General features: G+C 44.0%; 1 protein-coding gene across 9 annotated transcripts in view; it reads right to left on the reverse strand.

Annotated features, from left to right (window-relative positions):
* Positions 1–2,869: 2,869 nt before the first annotated feature.
* The window catches only part of Ldb2 (LIM domain binding 2), a 459,105-nt gene continuing 436,887 nt past the window's right edge, over positions 2,870–25,087 (reverse strand). The window contains exons 6-9 of one of the 9 annotated variants that reach the window (XM_010641886.3): positions 12,029–12,152; positions 9,549–9,697; positions 6,813–6,955; positions 4,168–4,513 (exon numbers count right to left, since the gene is read on the reverse strand). In XM_010641886.3, the coding sequence (XP_010640188.1) occupies positions 6,851–6,955; positions 9,549–9,697; positions 12,029–12,152 (378 nt within the window). In that variant the 3' untranslated portion in view covers positions 4,168–4,513; positions 6,813–6,850. Of the gene's footprint in view, positions 4,514–6,812; positions 6,956–9,548; positions 9,701–12,028; positions 12,153–25,087 lie in introns of all 9 variants that reach the window. The other 8 variants (XM_010641887.3, XM_010641885.3, XM_010641881.3 and 5 more) reach the window with 8 other exon arrangements.

The raw sequence follows: 25,087 nt of genomic DNA on the forward strand, positions 1-25,087 counted from the left end.
CCTTGAGCAACCTGTTTACCCTGAGTCTCATCTGCCAAACAGAACGATAACCTCATCTTCTTGTACGGGACTGAATATTTATGTCCCTCCAGATTCCTATGTTGAATTCCTAACCTGTAAGTTGATGATATTAGGAATTGGCGCCTGGGAGAGGTGATGAGCTCATGAGGATAAAGCCCTTATGAATAGGTTTAGTGCCTTTATGAGCTGGACCCCTAGGAACGTTCCTCTTTCTAGGAGAATGAAAGGAGGATGCAAGAAGTTGGCAGCCTGCAACCCAAAAGAGGGTGCTCGTCAGAATCTGACCACCCTGGCACCTTAGCCTCAGACTTTCAGCCTCCGGAACTGGAGAATAAACAACTGTCTTTAGAAGCCCTCAGGCTATGGCATTTTGTTAGAGCCACCCCACAGAGAAGCTGTAACGAGGCACAGGCACTCCAGTCAACAGTGTTGGCCGAGCTTCTCCCAAGCAGCCAGCACTGGGTGTCCATCAGCATCATCAAATCTCTGTTGACTCCAGCCACATCTGGCACCCATGTGGCACTCTAAGTGCAGACTACCCAGTGAGATACAACCAGGTTCTCAGAATGGCAAATCAGCACCAGGAATCACTTTCTTGAGTCACTAAGTTTTGGAAGGTTTGCTGTGTAAAAGTAGGTAACTAGAACAGGTGTTAAATAAATTGTGCTAGGCAGCATCTACAATGATTGCATATATAGATGACTTCGAGGAATTGATAAAGCCATTTCTAAAATGGTGAGATGGGGTGGAGGGTAAACTGGAAGGTCTCTTGCAGTGAACTAGTGAGAAAGCAATAAAGGAGCTGTTACCATATTTTCTTTTGGTTCTGTTGCAGTTGTACTCATCAGGTGCTGATGTCCTAGGGAAGCATTGTGATGTATTAGAAAAAAACTGAGTTTTGTAGTAAAGGAACATCTAGATTCACATTCCAACTGAATCACATGTGACGTGCTGAGCAGGGATGATTTATTTAATGGATTTGACTGTCTGCCCCATCGTCCTTTTGTGAAGCCTATGTACCCATTCCGACTGGCTGGGGCAGTTGGATGCCATCTTCTTTGGAAACTCACAATGCTCTCACACACTCTGGGATGATTCCCAAGCAAATATGGGTCTATACATGTACAAAAAGGTTGGGCTTTAGCATAAGAGGACAAAACTCTGTAGGGAGGTTTATGCTTCAAAGCCCTCCATTGTGGATCAGACCCAGGAAATAGACTACTTAGGTCCAATGTACTCCTGGCTCTGTCTTCTTCCTCATCCCTTTACATATCGGTTTCTCTACTCCTTCAAGGTTTTCCACCAAAGAACATGATTATCCTAATAAGTCCCATGTTCCTGAACTCTAGGCTCAGGCTCAGCTCTTAAGGATCCCAATCTGAGACACATATTCTCCCCTAGCTTCCCCTTTTCAAGCACTACTTTTTAACATTTGCTGAGAAGATAAACTGAAATTGACTGGCACCTTCAATGAATGCTAAGTAGATTCATCTTTCTCCTTGGTACAAAGTGGAAAAATATGAAGGATGCTTGTTAAAAACACACAAATGATCTTCAAATGAATTTTCTATACTTTGTAAAGAAATCTTTTAGAAAAACAGGTGACAATTTGACTTTTAAAATGGGTAATATTAATGCTTACTGTATACATTAGTGCTAATGTATAGCGTAAGGACCAACTGAAATAATGTGCATGACTACAGGCTGCAGGAGCATGGGGCACTCCATGACACTCATCGGTGTGTGCTCCGAGGGCACAGTGCTCAACACGGGGGGACGTTCCTGCATCTGCTCCAGAGACTGCAGTGAGTGAGGACAAGAGCCCCACTTGACAAAAGACAGCACAGGCTGTTCTCCACTGCAGGTCGTTCAGGGTAGACTGACCTGGTTCTCTTTTCCACACCTCTACGGCTCACAACTTGCTGTAGAATGTGCTGGGAAAGCACCAGGAGATGAGACAGGGCAGGTGGGTCAGCTGGGGCTCTGCTCAAGCTCACCCCCACAAACAGGGAGCCCTTTGCTATGGTTTCAGTGGTTCCCCCAAAGCCCATAGATTGGAGACGTAATCTCCACTGTAACTGTGTTGAAAGCTAGGGTCCTTTCAGAAGTAATGAAATCACAAGAGCTCTGCCTTTATGAATGGTTTGATGCTGCTGTCTCCGGAGTACTCTGTTATCTTGAGAGTGGGCTCCTCATGAAAGAGTTGAGTTCAACTCCTTTACACATTCCACCTCTCTCTCTCTCTCTCTCTCTCTCTCTCTCTCTCTCCCCCTGACCCTTACTCTCTCTTGCTTCTGCCCACAGGAGGGCACAGCAAGAAGGTGCCTGTCTGATGCCAGCACCTTGCTATTAGACCTCCCAGCTTCTAGAACTGTGATAAATGTACTTTCTCTATAAGTCCATTGCTCCAGGATGTTCCTCTGCAGCAACACAAACTATACTAAAGAACCCTTCAATACTTTAGCCCAGCATTTCCTGTAACTCCAGGGTATAAAAATGTGCAGGCTGTTGTCAGGGCTCCTGGGCTGTACAAATGAGGTGTTCATAATGAAGACTGTCTGCCCCAGGCAGCTTTCCTGAGCAGGGCAGGATGGGCCCCCATGAATCCTAGGCTTCCGTTGTTCCTTGCTGCTAATCTGCAAGTGACTAATCCGTTTCATGCATGTGAGTGGCTTTCATCTCACCGGACTGAACTCCAACAAGCTGCCAGCCAGTGCACAGAGGACCTGCTTCCTACTCCACTGGGTGTCTGGACCATAAACTCTAAATTCAAGACTTCTTAGAACTGTGAGCAAATATATGCAAATACACATACACAAATAGCCAGATTCGTTTACTTTGGTCATTAACACAGTTTATTATTGGCACACTTACCAGTAAAGCATACATAAAATACAGCTGTTTTATAACACACGGAGCCACTGTGTCTTTACATGTGTGGAGGAACATATTAATATGCAAATGGAAAAATTAGTTCTTTTATAAAGTTTCACATAAATACACTGGAATTGCCCCAAAAGAAAAGTCCCCATAAAATAACCAGGTGAGGGCTTTACAAAATATTATACAGGAGATAATCTATGAAAAGGCTGTATAGTCAACTCAGGTACAATAATGAAAAGTAAACACAGAGAAGTTTCAGATTTATTCAACTGCCCACAAAATTAATGGATTACATGGCTTAAAAATATTTGGATCAACAGCAACTTTACAAATGCGTACATTTCCCAGGGTCCAATTGTCTTTCTTTACATGAAAAAATCTGCCCTGGTGTCTGATGATAAAAAGACATTTCTTGTTTCAGCACTGGGGCTAAACTGAACCAACTCAGACTCAAGAACCAATGGACATGGGCTTGATCACAAATTACCTCGCTGGGCTCTCCTTGCTGTTACCCAGTGGGCAAAAAGGAAAAACGAAAGAAAAGAAAAAAAGAAGGTACATGTAAGTTACTTTCCAAAGGCTGATTTTTGTCTTTTCTTTTTTTACTGAAACAAGAAACTCTCAAATGCAAGTCAAAAAGCAGAAAATATTTTACAATATTAAAAAGTCATCTGTAGTTAGGTTCGGCATATTTAAGAGATCCTGAGCACTGAGCACGTTTACACAACACGGCCTTCGCTGGACGCGTGAGAAGGGAACTCGACACAAACACGGTGCTAACAGCGTGCCGGGAGACGCCCTCGCGATTTCCCTCGCGATTTCTCTCACTCTAAGCGTGATCAGTGCCAGTATCTGTCCTTCCGGCAAAGGCCTCCAGGGAAGGGTCATGGAAGCTTATTTGGAATGATCCTCTCCATTAAAAAAATTTTTAAAAAAGCAAGAAAGAAAAGCAGATCACTGTGATTTAGAAAGAGATATTTGCATGGAAAAGTTTTCGTTTGTTTGTTTGTATTTTTTTTTAAATTTCTCCTCTTTCCTCTCCTGAAAGCAAACATCTGCAACTGGAACGACCCCTATGGACCTGTGAACAGGTGGATGCTGGTGCTGCCCAGCATCTTACTGGGACGCCTGGGGCGGGGGGTTTTCTGATTTGGTCTCTTGCGTGGCGGGAGCTTTACTGTTCCACGGGCTGTTGTTCCCCAGGGCGGGGGAATTGTTGAAGTCCTCCTCGTCGTCCATGCCGTTGGCCGCATCATACTGCGTGTTTTCTAATCTAGTGATTAGCCTTTCGTCCTCGTCCCCAAACTCACCTCCCATCAGAGTTGGCTCTCCTACCACCATCACATCCTGTGAACAGCAGCTGACATTATTACAGGGAACCTTGGGAGAGAGAAGCTCAGCTTAAAACAACAGTGGGAGGAGCTGGGAACCTAGGACACACGCGCACACACTCGCGTGCTGCACAACAGGGTCAAGTCTCAATGTCGGGGGCCGAGACGCATATGTGATTTCTACAGGAAATAAACATTGCCTCCTGATGGGTAACAACCACGCGAGTTTATGTCCTTAGTGAGCAGCCTGACACCGGAGAACGAGCAATGCTAGCAATCTGCAGAAATAAAAAAATGGATTTTTCAAAATTAAAAAAATCCACGCTTCAAACTTGCTGACACTGGGGACTTTAAAGAGGGCTGAGGAACCTTCCGCTGGGACCTTGGCAATCCCTCCAAAAATCCGCCACTTTGACTGAGGGCCCGTGAGCGGCTTTGGAAACTAGTGGGCCACATGTGAGGTACAACTCTGCAACAGTCACACGACTGGACTCGTTCCAAATGGCACTTTTCTCTGTCCCAACCATGGTCTACATTTTAATTGAAGACAGAATCTCTCTTTTCTCTATTCAGCCAAGCCCTTTTATGCAGCCAATATCCTTGACATTCTGCTACTTAATTATGGTAATTAATTTAGGTAAAGTTTTCGATAAAAACAATGTTCACACTGATTTGACAATTTACATAGCTAATTAAGTCATTAGCAAAAACCTGCTGATTGCCAACAAGCCCTGAATTTACCATCTGTTATTTCATGGTGCCTGTCACCTATCCCCACGTAGGCAACCCTGCTACCAATCTGGGCAGGGAAGAGAACCAGTCTGTCCAGCTGGTGCCATGAAAGGAAGATGAAGAGAGTTAATTATAATTATATTGATGAAGCTGGTAGTCATCAGAAATGGAAGAGGGCAAGAAGAATCCATCTCATCACTCCTTTAAGTACAAATTGTCCTTCCATGCAACGAGGAAGCCACCCACTATAGCCGGGAGCAGGGCGGAGGCCACAGCTGGAGAAGCCTACGGCTGGGGTGGGGTGGGGTGGGCGGAGGCTCAGCCAGGGCTGGCTGTGCTTGGAGATGTGGGGTGAACCCCCAGGTAGGGAGGCTAGCTCAGTTAAACGCTGTGATGGCCGGACATCTTTCTGCCCCGAGTTATGTAAGATCAGCAGCAGGTTTCCAAACTATTTTCTGACTAGTCACTCTTTAGGAAGAACTGTTCCTCATGGAGCTAATGAATAAAATGTGAAGTCAGTCGGTTCAGCAGTGCCGATGCTGGCAGGATACTGGGCTGGGTGCTTCTGTTTACCCGGCAATGAAGAACCAGAAATGAGGCTGTCATGAAGGGAGACTCATGAGGACTCTGAAGATGACATATGAAATAGACGTAGCCTTTCTGACTGGCAAGAATGATAAGGTTTTAGATGGAACGTGGCCACCACACAGACAGATGAACATTACTCGGTTAGCTGGTAGCTGCTAATAGGGCCTGCTAGGAGTATTCAGGATAAACCTGTCACTCATTTACAGGCAATTAGGAGACCACACTTATGATCAGGAATGAAGGGAGGGAGAAGGAACAGGGCAAGACTTTTCAGGACACAACATGAGGGTTAATCCCAGTTTATGACTGCCAAGCACACTTTGGAGGACTTGGAAAACTCATGCACGACGTGTCACCAGGGCAGCGTGGGGTGTTAGAACCAACTGTGTGGGTCTGCATTAGCACTGTGACTCTAGGGTCATGGAGAAAGGCCGGAAAGTGTGAGGAGGTAAGCATGACCTACAAGGCACAGGAGAAAAATAAGAAGCAGCCAACATAAGCGTGACTTCAGAAGAAAAGTCCCAGCACTCCAGATGCCGTCACTGTATTAGAAAAACAACTATGATGCAGGAAAAGCATGATGAATGTAGTGGTCTAAATTACTCCACACGGGGCTGACATATGACACAGACTTCTAGTTTGTGTTCTGGATCTTTTGTTTCTAGGAACAACTGGAAAAGATGCCCAGGCCTGGGCGCTTAAAAAGCACCCTAAGTTTCAGGAAGATGCTGCATTTACTTTCCTAATTATAAAAACTATTAATGATCAGATGTGTTTTGTGTGTGTGTGTGTGTGTGTGTGTGTGTGTGTGTGTGTGTGTGTGGTGTCTGCAGAACATATAGGTGGAAATCTATAAAAAGATTAAGGACACAGATACTGAGGCCACTTGTAAAATTATATGCACATTTCTACTTGGCTCTTCCAAAGCTTTACACTAGGATAAGGTTCCCTGCTCTGGATGTTTTGATCTGTTATCCTCACACAAAATAAATGGGGACACGATGCACCTTCTTGGCTGCTTCTGGGGGAAGTGAGCTCCATTTCCCCCCACCCTCCTGTCTTCAAAAATCCCACACGGTGGCGAAACCCCATCTCCACCTGTAGCTCCCTCTAGAGGCAACAGCGATCCTCCTAAGCAGCCCACGTGCCCACGGCGCCCCAGAGGCCGACCTCAGCCTCTGTGCCAGGCCTCCAGGCAGCACCAGCTCTTGCCCACTTCACATCTTCTCACTGATCCCCCGTGCAAGGACCACCAACCTCTGAGGAGGACTGGAAGTGACTCCTTTCAGGGCCCCTCAATGCTTCTCCTTAAATTGGCCAGAAGGGGTCACTGCTGTTGAATGACACAGGTCTCCATCCCTCCCAGGGTTGAGGCTGCAGTTCGGGATGGCTCCTAGCCCCTGCTCATGGAGTGAGAAGCAGAATCCAAGGATTAAACCCTAGTCCTGGCCCCGCACACACTGCTGCCGCAGCAGCTACGCACAACACATCTGTGTCGTCAGACCAGGCCGATGCCTGCACACAGGGTCTCCACTTAGGCAGTAAGGTGGGGTTGGTGATTCAGAGACAGGGTTAAGAGCCATGGTCACGACAAGCGATCCCATGCTTGTCACTGAACATCCATTCAACTCAAAGACACCTGAGAATCTGCATGCTTTTTGCACCCAATTTTCTTTTTTTTTCTTCTTTCTTTTCTTTTCTTTTCCAGGACGGGGAATCAAACTTGGGACTTTGCACTTGCTGGGCAAACACAGCACCACTGAGCTACATCTCTGGCCCCCTCAGCTGATTTTCTTCCCTGCCTCTCTGGGCCATTTGCCAAGTGTTATTTCATTGAAAGAGCTAGGATTTCACGGAGTCGGGTAGTGCTGGGACTCAGCTCTCCATTTCTAGTGGTTCCTTGTTCACACTAAATGGAATAGGTCTCAACTCATGAAAAACTCCGCCTCACACAGGGATCCCCCATTAAACTGCAATAGCTGGTCTGGTGGACAGGGCCTCACAGAGTGGAACAAACCATCTGTTCTTCAGAATAAAATTGAAATGATTCTCACTAGATCAGGCACGTCAAAATACACAACCTGGAGACTTCTACTCTCAACTTCTGTACATTGCTAACGGGGAGCTCCAGAACCCAGCCCGGGCTTCAGAATCCTTCTCAACACTGGGCTGTCTGAGCCAGCGGGAGACAGATGATCTCTTCACTACCCCTGGATAGGGCCCAGATCTTTTCTTTCTTTTTTTAATTAAAAAAAAATCTTGGCACTTCCCACAGCTGGCATATTGTGAGGTACGCACAATAAGGTCTCGGCAGACACTTGTATTAGTTCCTGCACGTACTGTGCCTTTTAGGGTCTCACAGAATTCTCTGAGGTGCACTTTCCTCATTTTTTAGAAGAAACTAAGAAATGTTAGTTTCTAAAAGTCCAGGAGGAGAGGAATAAATGAGCTCCTTGTGTGCACTTTGGGAGACAATTCATTTTCATTAGTCCCTTTACTCCTGGCATTCTCCAGTTTAATCAAGGGCAGGCAAAACTTTGTGGGATATTAATAAGGACACTCAAGTTTTTCTTCTTTAATTTTTTTCCCCTCTAACCTTCAGGAGTGACAGGTATAAAGGCCCATTTAGAAAATAGTGGACTTTTGAGGATATTTGGATTACTTGAGGACTACAGCTCTTAGTGGTTATAAAAATTAAAATGGTGCCTTCCGTAGTGGGTGGGCCATTATCTCCATGGTCCTTTCTTCCTAACGCAGGGGATGTGGAAGCTGTACCCTCATCCAAGGAAGACAGGAGAAGAGCCCCAGTGGCTCTGGGCAGCCTCAGGGGACTGTTGGGCTTGGTTTTGTCTAAAGAAAACAGAACCATAAAAAGTGGGGGAAAGTGAGTGGGGGACAGATTTGAAGGGCACATTTGGAAGGAAGTGGGGAACTTCTGCGTAAAAGTCCACTCTTACACAGAGAGAGACGGAGAAAGATCAGGACAAGACGGGTGAAGACAACAGATCCAGAGTGGGAAGAGTGAAGAAGTGGGAAGAGGAGAATTGTGTTGGCAGAGGAAGGCAACGAGAAACGGGGGTGCACCTCAAAGACACAGCGTCCAGAGGGCGTCCACAGAGCACCGAGGAAAGGTCGGGTTCAAATGGAGTCACATACCTGTGACAGACTGATGTGACAAGGCAGAGACAGAAAACCCACAAGGAATTGTAGAGCGGTGAAGGGACAGAAGATGTTTCCAAGAGCAGGAGAACGGAAAAGCGATAGTCCGACACTGGGCCTGGGAATTTGGAGGAGGGAGGAAAAGGGCCAGAAGGGACACAGTTGGAGGGGAAGTGACAGGTGATGAAGACAGTTCCCTGCCCAGCCTACACCACTCGGGAGCTACCCTCTGCTGTCAGTCTTGGAGTTCCAAGAAGTCCAATTGCAAGCGGCCTTTGACTAGACCCCAAGATGAAAGCAAAGAGAGCTGAGACCAAACCAGGGACTGATCCTCTTTCCCCGAGCTAAGGAAATGGGTAAAATGAGAACTACCAAGCTACATATTTAATGACTGCAAGTTGAATACCTGAGTCTTAAAATAAAAGGGGATGCCCATGTTGGAGAGGCCCAGCCAATCAGTTTGGGGTCTGAGCTCTGGGGGTGGTTTCCAGTGGGCACATGGGGTCTGCAATGCTGCTGCCACCAGGCATACTGCTAAGGGCTACTCTAATTAAACCTCAAGTGACATAGCTCCCGTTTGTGATTCTGACGGCTTTTGAATTCAGGTCCCCTTGTAGCACTGATCTTTAGTATTCCCCCGATGCCCGGTGTGTAGGGGAAGGTTTCCAGGGCATAGTTCCCACCTTCCATCCCACCCAGCTGTCCCCACACCTTCCCATCACCCACCTCCAGCCTGCCCAGAGGGTGCAGCTCAAGGGGACTGTAATCCCAGCCCCTCAGGTAGGCAGACAGGCAAAGGCAAGACTGCAGGCCTAAAAGGAAAGCGAGACTTACAGGTACCTGAGTGGGCAGACTCAGGCTTGCGGCTGTGGTCTTCTTCTTGCTACCAGTACTGTTGGTGTTGTTCCCAGCGCTGCTGTTGGAGGTGCTGCTGGTGGAATTTTTTCTTTTTCTCCTTTTGGTTGTTGGTTGCCTTGTGGGTTCTGCTGCAGTACAGAAAACAGAAGAGGGGTCAGTTTCAGGACCAAAGCATCAAGGCCACCATCATCAGCATTCCTGCCCCTCCAGCAAAGCATGACTAGACAAATTAGAAACTGTGTACACTTAAAATTTTCCCATTTCTTGTGACTTTATTAAAGAAAAAAAATCAAAGGAGAAAGCTGTGCATTTATTTTTAGCGCACAATGTTTGAAATTGTTTTCTCTGGCATGTAGCTAAAATGATTTTATTTTATCATTCTTTCTAATTGTGTCTGCAATTTACTAATAATTAGAAGTGAGCTGCAAATACTAGTTTTATAACTGAATTTAAAATATTTTTATAACTAGAAAATTTGGGAATTCACTCTCTGAACTTTCTTTTTATAACAAACAAGCAAGCAAACATAAAATAAAATAAAAGGTATTCCCAGGATTCCTAGATGTGAAATATGAGAGATGTATAAACGTGAATTAATGAGCCAGTGTGCAACAGCGGCACCTACTGGCCAAGTGTCACATTGCAGCCCACCTCTATTACACCTTGATAGTCTCAACCTACCAAACCAAACCAAACCAAACCAAACCAAAACAAAAATCAAACTCATCAGTTGCCTAGATCATGCTACATACTTAAGTATTCCTGAACTCTGTAGCAATTCCCATGGTTAGCATCTTGGTGTTTAATAATGTTACTAACTTCAAGATTTCCCCCAAAATGTCTCAGCATGATATAGCCAGCATATTAATAAAAGGTAACTAGACTTCCTTAAGATGTTTGGAACATGATGGAGGATGGAGCACCACCCTACTGGAAATACTGAGACCTTTGGTAATGTGTGGTAAGAGAAATATTACTCGTTTTCTTGTTTGTTTAATACCATATAACATTACTCAAGGTGACGCTCTTCTTGATGTTTCCTACATATTAACGGTTTTATATTCAGAGAAACCCTATCAATTAGGCAGTGATGTTATAATCTTTGTTTTTGACAGTGAGAAATCTTTGGAAACCTTTTCCATGAAGTTATTAAATAAGTTGGAAACGGCAGGTAAGAGCATCCTTTTTGTTACATCAGCCTTTCTCATTTCTTAGCTATGACACTGACTTTGGTAAATTATATCTCTAAGTCTCAGGCCTCAGAATACAAAATGGGGATAAAATATCTCATAAAATCATTATGTAGAGTCAGTATTTTTGATTATCTCCTTCAGTTTTGTATACCACCCATGGCTGGAACTCAATAAATAATGTGAATGAATGAATGAGCGAATAATACAAATTACACAAGGATATGTTGGAAAATATAGGTGCTCAAAGTATTCGATGAATCATGAAAGTTTTTTCATAAAGGCTTGTTGATAATGAAAGAGAAAATAAGGCCACTTTAAGCTCATCTAATATACTTAAAAAAATAACATCCTAAATATGTAAAATTCCCATAAGATGGAGATGCAACTATAGTATGTGAAATAACATTTATTTTTCTCAGCTTTTAAAGTATGCATTTGGTTAAATCTTCTATATTCATTTTATATAAAGCCCCTGGCCAATTACCAGTGGAAGGTGACCATTATGTTTTGTGATTCAGAAAGCTATGTGCCTCATGCTAATAATTACTCTTTATAAAATAATTTTTAGCGAATGGATATGTTTTGCTTTTATGATCAATGAGGCTCAACACAAGCCTGGGAGTGAAAATGTATTAGATAAAAAGACAATTAACGATGACTTGAAGCAGTAATTTCAGAACCCCAGCAGGAAACTATAGTATCTAAACTGCAGTCTAGGGAAGTGAAAGAAATGGAATCTTTTATGTATTCTCTTTATGATCAGAGTACATTTGTATATAATGTATTTTTTTTAAAAAGAGCATTCTTTACTTACCCTCCCTCCTTCCATCCCTTCTTTCTTCCTCTATCTCTTGTCATACTCCCTTCCTTCTTTTAATAATTTCAAACATTATTAAAAATCCAAATCAAAAACATTAAACCATGAGAAGCCAGTGGTCTGGTTCAGTGGAACAACCACTGGATTAGAAAACAGGAAACTACGGTTTTGATCTTGTCTTTGCCAATGACCTTCAGGATGACCTTGAACAAATGATTTTATTTTTCAAGGTTTTAGGTTCTAACCTGGCAAACAAGAAGACTATAGAGATTCCTGAGGATGCTTGCTTTTTAAATGTTCCATGTGTCCAAAATCATGCCAGACTATCCCTAATAAACAACTTCCTGATGTATTTCCGATCCTCTCATTCCTTTCCAGATCACTTCCTCCCCAGAAGGTGCCTGTGCAAATGTACACACAAAGAGGGCCAGAGAAGGAGAGTGTACCTGGTGGTGCCACCATCCGCTGCCACTTCTGAAACAAGCAGGTCTTGAGGCAGTCTCGGGGACTGAGGTTGTAGGTTTTATGTCTGGACATCAGCTCCTGCATTGGCTCCAGTATTACACACAACTGCAAGGAGTCCAAAGACAATGGCGCTCTGAAACTTCATGGCATTAATTACAGTAAGTGATGGTAACAGCTGCAATCAACTAGACAGTTATGGGTACTTCTGTTTCTTTCTCTGGTATTGACTGCTTCATGTAAGTTTGGGGGCAAAAGAAGTATTACACTTGATTATACCCATCTAATTTTATATGATTTATAACTGTAATACAGCTGAATGTGACACACACACACACACACACACACACACACACTCTTCCTGTACAGACTATGGGCTAGATATGTATAGCTCTATTATGAATTCAGAGGACTCCCTTCTAGGGAGAGCAGCATGCTCTGATTTCTGCTCTGGCTTCTGGCTGTTGTTCTTGTTTGTATAACCACACACTGTGACTTACAATGCTCACTTATGCAGATTATCTGGCAGTGAAATGTATCTTTTAAACTTTGGAGAACAGAGTAGCAAGTATAGGTGTCTTTAGAACTCCATTTTTCAAAAGGCAGTGATGAATGCCACTTTATTTTTCTGCATGAACTCATTTGCATTTTAGACACGGTGATGACGATGGAAGTTACACATGCCAACAGTCATGCCATGTGGGAGGCTTCACCGTGGTGGTCTCCCATGCAGTCAGTCTGTTTCCTCCTTTGCTTAGAATTTTCACCTTCACTTTGTCCCAAGACATTGGGTGACCAAGTTCAATGAATGAAACAAGAGGGTAAAACCATTTAGGGTTGCCTTAGATTTTTTTTGAATTCCTTCTCAGCTGCAAACTCAGCAGACAACCACTGTATGAGAATCCTGTGTCTGAGAACAACGACTGCAATTTGAGATGATCCATTAATTGCTGTTGCAGTCACAGTGACACAAATATTGGCACTGCACCTGCCCATGTGAAAAGCATCGTCTTATTATGCAAAACAGAAGTGCAGTCTGCAGTTTCACTGTCATGCCTTCCTTACGACCTCCTTTACATCTTCCTTCACCCTAACCACTTACATAGAGTCCACACCGCTTTTTTCGTCTTCGCTCCTCTCTTTCTTGAGAATACATGCACATCCCTGAAGACATAGTTACCTTTCTTCATGACCAGGCTGACTTGGTGCCTCCCTGTTGTTCTCCCGCTGCACCCAACCCTCCTGGCTGCACAGACCATGGTCATGCTTTGAGATCGTATGTTTCCAAATTTGTCTTTTCTACTAGACCATAGATTCCTATAATATAGCAACTATGGGTTTTATCTCTGTGTTCCCAGATTTAGCTCAGTTGAAAGAATGCATTTGAGGAGCTGATTGTTATAAAGATCAAATAATCGGTCTAGGTGAGTGTTTCTCAAAGCATGGTCTAAGCAATATCTCTATCAGAACCAAGTGGGCCAACTACCAAAATGCAGGCTTCAAAGCATGACTCCTTCTGTTTCACTGAGTTGGGATGTGGGGTCCTGATTTAACATTTTGAAAACCCAATCCCCCATACAATTATGGACAATACTACTAGTTTCAGGTCCAGTGCCCTGTAGACTCCGGGCCTTAGAAAAGACAGAAACAGCAACGTGCACAAACCTAGTGGTCTCCAGCTATAGTTCCACTCTTCTTACCTCATAATCCTTCCTTCCTGCTCAAGTCTAAGCATGATAATTGTGCCTCACCTAGAAAGATTCTTCAGCTTTCTCTACGTATTGATGACCTACATTTGATAAAATCACTAAGCTCACTTAAGGGCCTCCTCAACTTCCTTCCATTGGCAGTTTTTCTGAAAGAAGAAAGCAAGATTTCAAAGGTCAAAGAACCCAGTTACAACATGGGTCACGGGGACAAAGCCACCCAATCCTAAGGAACCCGTCCTGAGTAATCCAGTAAAACAATGAGACTTTGATCTTCACTCTTAGGTACTTCTTCGATTACTTTAGAGTCTTTTATTTGAAATCTAATGTGTCAGTAAGTAAAAATCCATGAAAGAAACAAAATTATTGTGCAATTAGCTCCGTATTTCAACAAAGTGAAAGATACTTCTCCCCTATTAAGAATTCCTTGCTAGAAATCAAACTATGTGCAAATTACATTCCCTGTTGCTCACTAGACCAAATGGAGTGAAAGATTTTACAATCCAATTCCAAATCATCTTTATAAGTAGCATTGAGAATGGAGTGGTCCCTCAGAAAAGAATACTGTGAGATTCAGATAGAGTCAGGAGACATTTGAATCTTCCTTCAGAAAAATTCTAGGAACTGGGAAACTGTTTTAAAAAGCTTAAAAAGGTTTTTAGGGGCCAGGGATTTAGCTCAGTGGTTCTGCTGCCTACCTCACAAGTGCAAGGACCCAAGTTTGATCCCCAGTAACACACACACACAGGTTTTTCAAACTGTTTCCTTTTGGTTCATTTTACTTTCAGTGCAAATGAGTTTACAGTGGATATGAAATATATAGGTGGGATGCAGACAGTATGGATTTCTAAACTAAGAGGTCTGGGAGAGAGTGCAGCTCTTCACATTGTTTGTCCTTGGGTTACTATGACACCGGGTCTCTGTTTCCCTTGCAAAACATGCCTGTCCTGTGTACTGAGAATTTGAGGTGATGGGTCTAATACATAAGAGCCTGACAATCTGTAGAAATTATCACTGCGTATTAACAAGCACAATACAGATTGCAAAAACACCACACATTTGTATTACTTTAAATCGCCAAACATTTACTGGGCTTTCTCCTAAGTGTCAGGCACTAGGTCTGGGTACTGGGGCCACAGAGATTAGAATAACACAATCTCAGCTTTCAAAGACAATTCTGCACCCTTAGAAATGACTTAAGCATATTAAGAAGCCCACCCCAAGTATACAGTTAAAGCATCTCAGGAAATCACATCCTTTTGAAGCAAGTATTTTTCACTATCTGACAAATCAGATGGCAAAGATGATCTGTTTGTACCTAGAAAGGGCTACCAGCAGCAAATAGGCTGTGGATGGGGAGAGCGGCATTTATGGTGAGGACCTGTGAGCTCATTATTGCTTTCTTTCCTCTCTGGGTTTTGGGTAACGTTCTTTTCAGGAGATAATCCCCAGAATCCATCCCTTCCCCTTTAATGTAAAAATATCTTCCCATCGTCAGAACCCACCCCAAAGGAGCTTGCATCTCTGCATGCTAATCAGGAGTCCCCAAAGCATCTCTCTTGCAGAGGAGAGTTCCTGGGCTGGAGAGGCAGCCCTCCCCTTATTCATGCATGCAGATGAGGCTTCCTCTCTGCCTCGCAGATGTCATGGCTGTGCTGGGCTGTGTGCTGTAGGTGGCAGAACTAACTCAGGCAAGAGCCTGTCTTCTCTGGCAGCAAGACATTGCATCTTGGCAGCAGTAGAGACTGGGCCATTATGAAATGAAATCAGGAAGACAGTTGAGGGAGTGGGCTCCTGTGGCCACTGACCAAATCTTTTCGGAGCTGTTTTCACTTCCTTCTCTGAGCACTCATATCCTCTTGATAATTGGGTAAAGGGTTATGCAGCCTGTCTCTTAAATTGTGTACTAAATTTCTGTTGATGAATCCTCTACCGTCCCGTGCGTAGGCTCCAGGTGAAGAGTCCACTATCTGTATTAAGATAGAACCAGGCTACAATATGCATGCTTTCCCTGCATGCTACACACACACACACACACACACACGCACACACACACACAGAATAATGCAAGAGCCCTTATTTTGAAGAGCAATTTTATCTGCAAAGCTGAGCCTGTTAAAAAGTTCCCAGTGGACCAGGTCCTTTGCCTGACATGAAAGGTCACAGCCAGCACATTGGTAACATCTGCAACAGCTGTTGCTGCTTCATGCATGGATGCAACATAGCTCAGTCTCCTCCTGTAAGGGGACTGGAGGGCATCAGAAGGAATCCCAGGATGCAGTGGAAGGGACGGGTTCAGACCAGTGGGGCCCCAACATCTCTGAGTACAAAGCCCATAAGGATGTGGTGCCTTCTAAGTCCAGTCAGTACCCAAACAAAGCCACTGCTCACCCTGGCAAAGTGGTAAGAACACAGTTTTGCAGATAAAGAGAGGTTCAGGTTTGGGATGTTCCCCTTGGTTCAGACTCCATTTTCTGTGACTCTGGCCCCACACTGACTCTTTGGTGCAGAATTCGGTAATCATGATAGAGACTTGCTGAATGTACGTATGTATATATGTATGTATGTATGTATGTATGGATGGATGGATAATAGTTTAACCAGATTAATAGTAAGGAGCCATTTGTTAGTGGCAGACAGGTCAACAATGGTCCTGTGGGCTTAGATGAGATCAATTTGTCTATCTGATAAATGACTGATTGCCTCCTCTCTGCGGAACGCTTGGTTAAAATGCTCACAAAAGTCCTGGACATGCAAGAGGATCTTAGCTCACTTCCAGGATCCTTACCTTTTCATATTAACAGAGGGCTGGTCCACACTTGTAAACAGTACGTTATTTCATTTTTGTTTATTTGTTTTCATTTGATAACAATCTTTGGTAATTTGATTCTTGTCAGTTATATACTCATACACATTCTTCTGGAGCCCAAGGGATAAAGGAATTTGTTGGACTACAGCAAAGCTACTATCCTGGAGATGATGTTGGGCTACCACAGAAAAAGAGTTGAATAGAACCCATGGAGCCCTGTTATGGCTTGTGTTTAGATGTGCGCCTAAAAGTCTTGTGCAATCATAGGTGGGGCTTTTTCAGAGATGGCTGGATCTAGAGTGTGTAACTGATTTATGGTGCAATGCTAGGATTAAGGTGGGTGATTACTAAATCAGTCCACTGATCGCTCTGGCACCACAGCCTAGATAGAATATATAAAGGGTAGAAAAGCTGCTAAGGCCCCTTGCTTGCTTGCTTTGTTACCTCCTGCCCTCCATGAACTGTTTCTCCTTTGTAAGGCCTATCTGCAATGCCACCCTGCCTTTGAGCCAGCAGACTGTGGACTGAAACCTCTACAAACCGTGAGCTAAATAAACCTTTCCTCCCCCACATTGTGTGTGTTGAGTATTTTGTCTCAGCATTGAGAAAAGTAACTAAGACAAGCCTACAGACTCAAACATACTTACTATCCTGCCCTTCACAGAAACGTGTGGTCCCCTGATCTAAACCAGCACTGTTCCCAAGAGGCAGTCTGTGCATGCCTTGCTGTCCCCACAGCAGGATGGGAAATTCGAGGCAGAGCACCGCTCCCTTGCCACTTCCATCCCTGAGAACATTTTGCACCCAAAATTGTCCAGATGAACTAAATCACATGCCAAATGACAGTTGATTTCTATTCGGACAAATGTCCTTACCTTGTTGTGTGCTGGTAGGAGTTTGCAGTTAGGGGCTAATGTGAAAATCACTGAGTCACATTGTCCTGGACTACAACTGTCCTCCAAGGTGCAGCTCAGCCCTGCCCTTCTTGCACCACCACCACATGTAAGAGACTCTGCCTCTGTACAATTATTACTGAGTCCCATCAATAACATTCTTTGGGGTGGGGTTTAGATCATATATTTATTTTAAAAAGTAAAATGGACCAAAAAAGTTATCAAACAATGCATGCTAACAGGATTTCCCAATCCTGTGAGAGATACCATTTCTCGAGCAACAAGATTTTTTTTTCCTCTCAACAGTGTACAGATAGGAAATCTTTCAATCCAAATTCAAGGTCTTTCTCACTCATTGTACCTCACAAGGGCACTGGGAATTTTCTTTTCTTGTGGACTTGCTTATCTCCTTATCTATGCCAAGCCATGTTTTACTCTTCTCTTCTTTTTATTTAACATGATATTAGGTATACTCAAATATTTGTTGAGTTATAACTTAATAATAGCTATGAAGTGCCTAGTCTATGTCTATCACTGGAATATGTACCTTTCACATACTAATTATATCATTAACCCTTGTCACCTGTTAGCCCATTTTTACAGGTGAGGAAATTCAGACCCAGAGCCATTAAGTCATCCTGAGCTGATAATAAAGAAATGTGTATAATGTATCCAAGGTAATAAAGCTCTCTGAAGGGCATGAAAGGGGTTCAGCAGGCTTTGTCTGACTCCAACCCTGTGCTATTAACTCTGCTATGTTGTTTATCTCTGTGAACACGAGTGGTTTAAATTGCTTCTAAGATACACAGTTCAAAGACTTTCCCTGCCTACATAGCTCCATGCACATGGGATTGATCTGTACACAGAGGGACAAGTGATACATGAGGGGTACAATTTTGGAAACAGGTGCATCTGGGCTCAAATCTCAAGATCTGTCATTTTTACTACCTGTGCATTCTTGTCCAAGACCTTCAGCCTCTTGGAATCTCAGTTTTCTCATCTACAATTGGGGATAGAAGATACTTATCTTGGGTGGTTTGAAACAGCCTGTGCAAGCCTTTATTGCAAAGCTTGAAACAAGGTCAGGCCTCAAAAGATGGGCATAGTTCTCTAAAGAAAGTTTTTTGTATCAGCAGGCCGGAAGGCAGCCCAGCCCCTCTGAGCAGGAAGATCAAGGTATGATAAGACTGGTAAACAACAGTGTGAAGCCAGACACATGGCCTACCTGAGACTTGGGGCGTCGCTAGGAGCATTAATGGGGCTAATGGCACATGGCATTTTAATAGCTAATGTCTCATGACAATTGTACATGTGTACAATTCAGGGATAAAAACTGAAGGTTCCAATCTACAAATGCAGTTCTTTCCCCCCCACCCCAGTAACTTACTCTTCTGGCTAAATCTAAATTAGAATGTCATTAGAAGGTAGAAGAAGATTAAAAACAACTCTTATCTAAGGATAGAGAAGTTTCTACTAACTAAGAAACACATTACAAAAAGAGATCTTATATCAAAGTGATAGAAAAAGATAATATATAGAATTTAAAAGAGAGACAAAAGAAAAAAACCACACACACATACACAAAGCAAACAATCTCCACCCAGAAGCAGATAAGAATGAATAACAACAGGCTTCCAACTGACTGAACCCACTCTGCCTTAGAGAGGAAAAACAAGCCAGAGAAAGAAATGCTTTGCCTTAGAAGCTATGCAATTCCAAAGCATCAGATTATAATTTGAATTTATTTCCTGATAGGATTAAAGGTAGATTAGTTGTCAAATTCAAAATATCATCCCTTTTATCTGAAGATGTAACCAAAGCAGCCTTTGCATTTTCTCAATTGTTTTTGCAAATTGATTACTCCCAATGTTATCTCATCCCCAGGAGCCTGGAAACTCAGGGCCTTAGTATTCAGGGAGAGGAGGGTGGTGGTGGTTGACAGCCGGATTCTCTGGGCAGCAGCTGCCCCTCTGGTCTTGAAGGGGCCACCATTCTTCCAGTGAGCTGGCTGTGCATTTCAGAATCTACTTTTTGATGTCACTTGGAGGCTGCCAACACACAACCACCAGGCACTTACTGTATCTCTGACCCGCCAGGACAGAAATGCCGGGCTGTTTTGCTGAGCTGCCATAGCCCTATTGAGACAAACCAAGTTCATAATTTCTGCGGCACCCATCAGGTCCATGAATAGCCCATTCTAGACTCCCAGTGTACCTTCTTTTTCCTTCCCATCACATGGACGTAATTCCTTTGCCATCTTTAGGCAAAGGTTAGTGCTTCTTTTCTCTTAGTCCCATTCCCTCTTCCCATTCTGTATTGCAATGGATGGAGCACAGTACAGGTCTTTCCAGCTGCCTTTGCTAACTGGATTCAGGTGAGGTTTGGTCCATTGGAGGAAGGGAAAAAATAAATAAATAAAAGAAGCTGTACTAGTATCCTAGGACTACCAGATCCAAGTAATGCAGCAGACCAGGTGGCTTAACACCGTACAAATTTGTTCTCCTAGATTTGGAGGGTTGAAGTCTTGAAGTCAAGGTGTCCTTAGGGCAATGGTGCCTTTGAACCTTTATGAATACTTCCCATGTCTTCCTGGCTTCCGGTGATTCCAGCAATCTTTGGTGCTCCTTGGTTTGTAGCTCCATCTTTCCAGTCTTTGTCTCTATCTTCACATCACATTTTAACATATGTCTCTGTTCCCTGCCTTCTTAAAAGGGCACCAGCATTGGATTTAGGGAATACCCTAAATATTCTCATTTTTAAATCCTTTAATTACATCTGCAAAGAACTTACTTCCAAATAAAGCCTAAGGTTCCCGGTGAATGTGTCTCATCTTCCTCTGGTTGGTTGTCCAGCTCCAACGTCTTTATAAATAATTTGTCATATAAAACTTCCTCTTGAAAATTACCTACTATGAGCTTGATTTTTTAATTTTTAATCCCTGGGAGGACTCTGATTGATACACATGGTTTGTAAGAAATTAGGCAAGGTAAAAGATGAACTTTGGGTGTATAGGAACCTCATGTAAAGCACATAAGCACTCAAATTTCAGCTGCTCAATAACTGGGTAACCTTGGGTACATTACATAATCTGTTAGTGTTTTGTTTCCTTATCTGACAAGTCCGGGTAATAACAGTACTGAACTAATTTGGTTATTAAGAGAAGAAAGAAAACCTACTTCAGCATTTATCTAGGCCCTAGCAATTGGGAAGTGCTTTATAAATTTTTTACTGTGGCTGAGGTATAACCAAGCCAAGAGGCAGGAGCCTCACAGAGGTTATTTAAAAACTTGTCAGGCCGGGTGTGGTGGCACACGCCTATAATCCCAGCACTTGAGAGGCTGAAGCAGGAGGATCGCTTCAGGAGTTCCAGACCAGCCTGGGCTACAAAGTGAGTTTCAGGTCAGTCTCAGCTACATAGTGAGAACCTGTCTCAAAAAACAACAACAACAACAACAACAACAACAAAACCAAAAATAAAAACCTGTCAGGATATGTTAAAATAGAACAGACATTCCTTACTCCATGCATACATGTGTGTGTACCTATGTATATGCATGTATGTCTGAGTATATGACATGATGGATAACTATGGCATGTGTTTAAATGACATAAATTATTACAGTAAAAGACAGATTGCCATTAATCTTCCTCAAATTACTTCTCTTGCTTTGAACACATTTATTGCATTATTCTTGCCACTTTCTGGGGCAATTCTGGAAGTCCTTTCTAGTGACTTGAGTCGTGTCACTGTGGCTATGCTTGAATTGATTCAATACTTTTATCTTGCATGGCCATTTTGCCTTTAGAGAAGAGCCAGAAGTTGCATGGTTCCAGATCCAGTGAAGAAGGCAGACGAAGACGCACCCCTCGTGTCTTCACGACCCTGTCTTTCCATCGGATGGCACTAGGCAGCAGCATTCACTGCATTTTTGATCAGACCTCATAAAGACACTTCTAGAAGGCTTCAGAAGGTGGCAAGAATGGCAGATAAATGTGTTTGAAGTGAGGGGGAGGATGTCGAGGGGGATTAATGGCAGTGTGTCTTTTGCTGCAATAGATTTTTAAAAATTTAAACATTGATCATTGCTTTCCATCACCCCTTATGTATGTGTGTGTGTGTGTGTGTGTGTGTGTGTGTGTGTGTGTGTGTGTATCTTGAAAATTCAATTTTGGGGTTGAATACAGTGGATGTCTAGAATGCCTGTCCCATACATGACCTGCTCTGACCACTGAGCTGTTGCCTCAAAGCCTCCATCTGTATGTTGCAGCAGCAGCTCCAAACTCCACTTCATGGCAGCTAGATATCGCCAAAGGGGAAAAGACACATCTGCTCGGGAATGCCTGCAATCATCGACAAACATCTAGGGAGTGTTGTCTGTGGCCTACAGGGCTGTGAGCAAATTTCAGGTAAATTTTCGAAATTGTTCTTGACCAATCACTCTGCCTTCAATTGAGCCAGGCACTGAAATTGAAGGCCAGAAGTGGCTCAGGATTGCTCTGAGCATCTTCCGCAGACACTGCCTCTTTGTTGGCTGTCACTGTATTAGTCAGGGTCCTAGAGGGAAACAGAACCCATAGGATGTGTGTATGACCACATGTGTTAATTTTAAGAAGTAGGATCACATGTTTATAGGACGGAGTCTGAAACCTACAGATTTCCACAGGCTGTAAATTCAGGCCAAAGATCATGCTACAGTTTTGAAAGAGAACTGTCTTCTCTAGGAAACTTCAGACTGTGCTCTAAGGCCATGGCTGACTGCACAAGGCTCTCCCGCCTTACTAAGAGTAACCTGCTGTACTTAGAGTCAGCTGATTATAGATGGAACGAGCCACATCTACAAAGTACCTCCACAAGAAGCCCTAACCGTATGTGGGACTAAACAGCTAGTACTACAGTCTGGCTAGGATGACATAAAATTAACTATGACCATATCCTCCCTAGACTACAATGAAAAACTAGAGAGCTGGGCTGTGCCCTATTCTTTAATTTTGTTTCTTTTTTATATCACCCTGCACCACACAGTGGGTCTAATGTTTGTGGAATAAGTGAATGCTTGAACATGGAGGTGGTAGAAGAGCAAACAAAAACGAATAGTGGGTTTAGTATCAGAAAATGGGTCCAGTTCTGCTTCATCTACTTTGTAATTGCAGTAGTTTGGGGCAGCTCATTCACTCATGTATCCCATGCTATCCATCAAGGGGCTCTGTGTGCTCAAGAAGGGACGGGCACCAGGGACTCTGCTGAGCACAGCAGATGCCATTTCAACCTTCAAGCTGTCTGTTTTAGGGAAAGAGAGTGATCGACAAGAATTCTAAATGGGTCTCAGGCATGGCGGAACATGCTTATGCTCCCAGCACTTGGGAGGCTGAGGGGGAAGGATCACACCTGCAAGCCCAGCTTGGGCAATTTAGTGACTTTGCAAGACACTGTCTCAAAAAAAAATTTTTTTTAAGAACTGCGGATAGGGCCGGGGATTTAGCTCAGCGGTTCGGTGGCCTGCCTTGCAAGCGCAAGGACCCGAGTTCAATCCCTGGTATCAAACAAAACCAAACGAAAAAAAAAACTGCAGATATAGCTCAGTGTGAAGGCCTTAGGTTCACTCTCAGCCCCACCGCACCACACACACATTTCAAAAGAGCAGTTCTAAAGGAATGGGGCAGAGGATGTCAAGAAGGGTGGCCAGGAAGAAACGATGGTTTTAAATTGAGACACAGACAAATGAAGGGCGAGCCAGATAGAAGAGGAGATGCCAGGGCAGCATTTGGGAGGACATCTCGGGCAGAGAGAATGCTCTTACAGAAGAGCTGAGAGTAAAAATATTGTCAGCAATGCCATCCAAATGAGCACTGAACTGAAGCACGGTAAATGCACAGTGGTTTCCCTTCATCTGAGTGTCCAAGCATGACAAAAGCATGCTATATGTTTGGTGAAACAAAAGCAGAAACTATCTCAAAAGGCCACTACTGGCTTCCTGGAGTCGTCAAGGAACTGAGGGACTGTGCTTTTGCAGTAGTGCTTAAACACTAATTTTCAGAAAGGGGGCCTCGTCATCTCAAAACTGTAAGAGAACTGGGATATGGTCCTCGGGAGCTGTCGTGACAGTTTCCAGAGAACATGGCTGTCACGTTTGTGTCTGTGCTCAGGAACTTAATCCATGTTAGGCTGTCTCCTACCCTGATGCGAACACCTGCATGACCCTTAAAGCCCAGCCCCTGCATTCTGGGCTTTGGGGCAACAGCCTAAGCTTGCTGGTCCGAGAGTCTCTGGCTGTGCCTCTGCTGACCCGGTCACTCAGGGCACCTCCCTGGGAGCTTCTGCTAGGAAACAGCCCTTCAGTTCTGCTCCAACTTGCAGGAAAAGAGTGATTTCTCAATAATGGAGCCCCCACAGACTAAGTCTCCCCCAGTCACTCCATCGCTGCTACTCATGGATCCCTGGAGTGCAGCTGTTTTCTCTCCCCAGGATAGATGGGAGATTGTAGAAAGCAGACTCATGTGGTGGCTGTGCAGAAACAGAGTATGCCCTTTCCTTCCTCCACTTATTTGACAGGTGGGAACACTGTAGAAGAAATAAAGAAAATTACTGTTCTTCATAGAACACTGTAGTGAAGGAGACAGAAGATAAATTAATAGATAGATAGATGACAGATAGTTATCAAGTAGATCATGCCAGCGTAAGTACCAGAGAAAGAGAGAGCAAGAGAGAGGAGCCAGATGGATGTCCTGGAGTTGGGAGCGTTGGGAAAGTGGTCACCTTGGCTAAAGAAAAAATAAAGGCTCTGCAGTAGCATCTGTGTCCGCATTCCTCAGAGCTGTGATGTGTCATGTTATGCGAGGCACAGGGAGTCCAGTGGACCTTGAGAGGGAAAGATCAGACAGGATTACTCAAGTGGGCCTCCTAGAGTAACATGAGCATTCTGATGGGTAATTTTAAGTGTCAACTTGGCCGGATTATAAAACAGTGAGAGTGAGTCAAGCCAGTCTCTGGATGTCTGTGAGGGTGTTTCCCAAGGAGACTGGCGTATGCTCTGCGGATGCGTGGGCAAGTTCTGCCCTTGAGTTGGTGGGCACCATCTACCTGCCTGGGGCCGGGATGGAGCAAAACTGCAGAGGGATGGTGAATGAGAGACCACCCCGCCCGCTCTCTCCTCTCCCTTGCCTGAAGCTGAGCTGAGATACTCTTTCTCTTGTCCTTGGACATCAGATCCCCGGGCTCTCTGGCCTTGGACTCCAGGACTTGCACCAGTGGCCCTTCAAGTTCTCAGGCCTTTTCCTTCAGACTGTGAGTCACCCACGCGTTTCCTTCATTTGGGGATTGTGGTTTCCCCACCTTTGTCTCTGTGGGGAGCTTGCCTTTCTAGTTTGCTTCTTGGATTTTCTCTCACTGTTTTGGTGCTCTGAGGGCAGCTCTGATCCCTGGGAGAATCCTTTGCAGAAGATCTGTAAAGGATGCTGAGAATCTGTTCCTGTGCCAGCCAGGAAGTTGACCCAATATGCTGGCCCTTCTGTCTCTACTCTGTTTTGGGGTGTGTGTGTGTTACAGAGACAGAGGGAGAGGGAGAGGGAAGAGGAGAGAAGGGAAAGGGAAAGGGAGAGAGAGAGAGAGAGAGAGAGAGAGAGAGAGAGAGAGAGAGT

This window comes from Fukomys damarensis, unplaced genomic scaffold, assembly GCF_012274545.1.
Source record: "Fukomys damarensis isolate Sample0158 unplaced genomic scaffold, DMR_v1.0_HiC HiC_scaffold_35, whole genome shotgun sequence".
In the NCBI taxonomy this organism is placed as follows: Eukaryota; Metazoa; Chordata; class Mammalia; order Rodentia; family Bathyergidae; genus Fukomys; species Fukomys damarensis.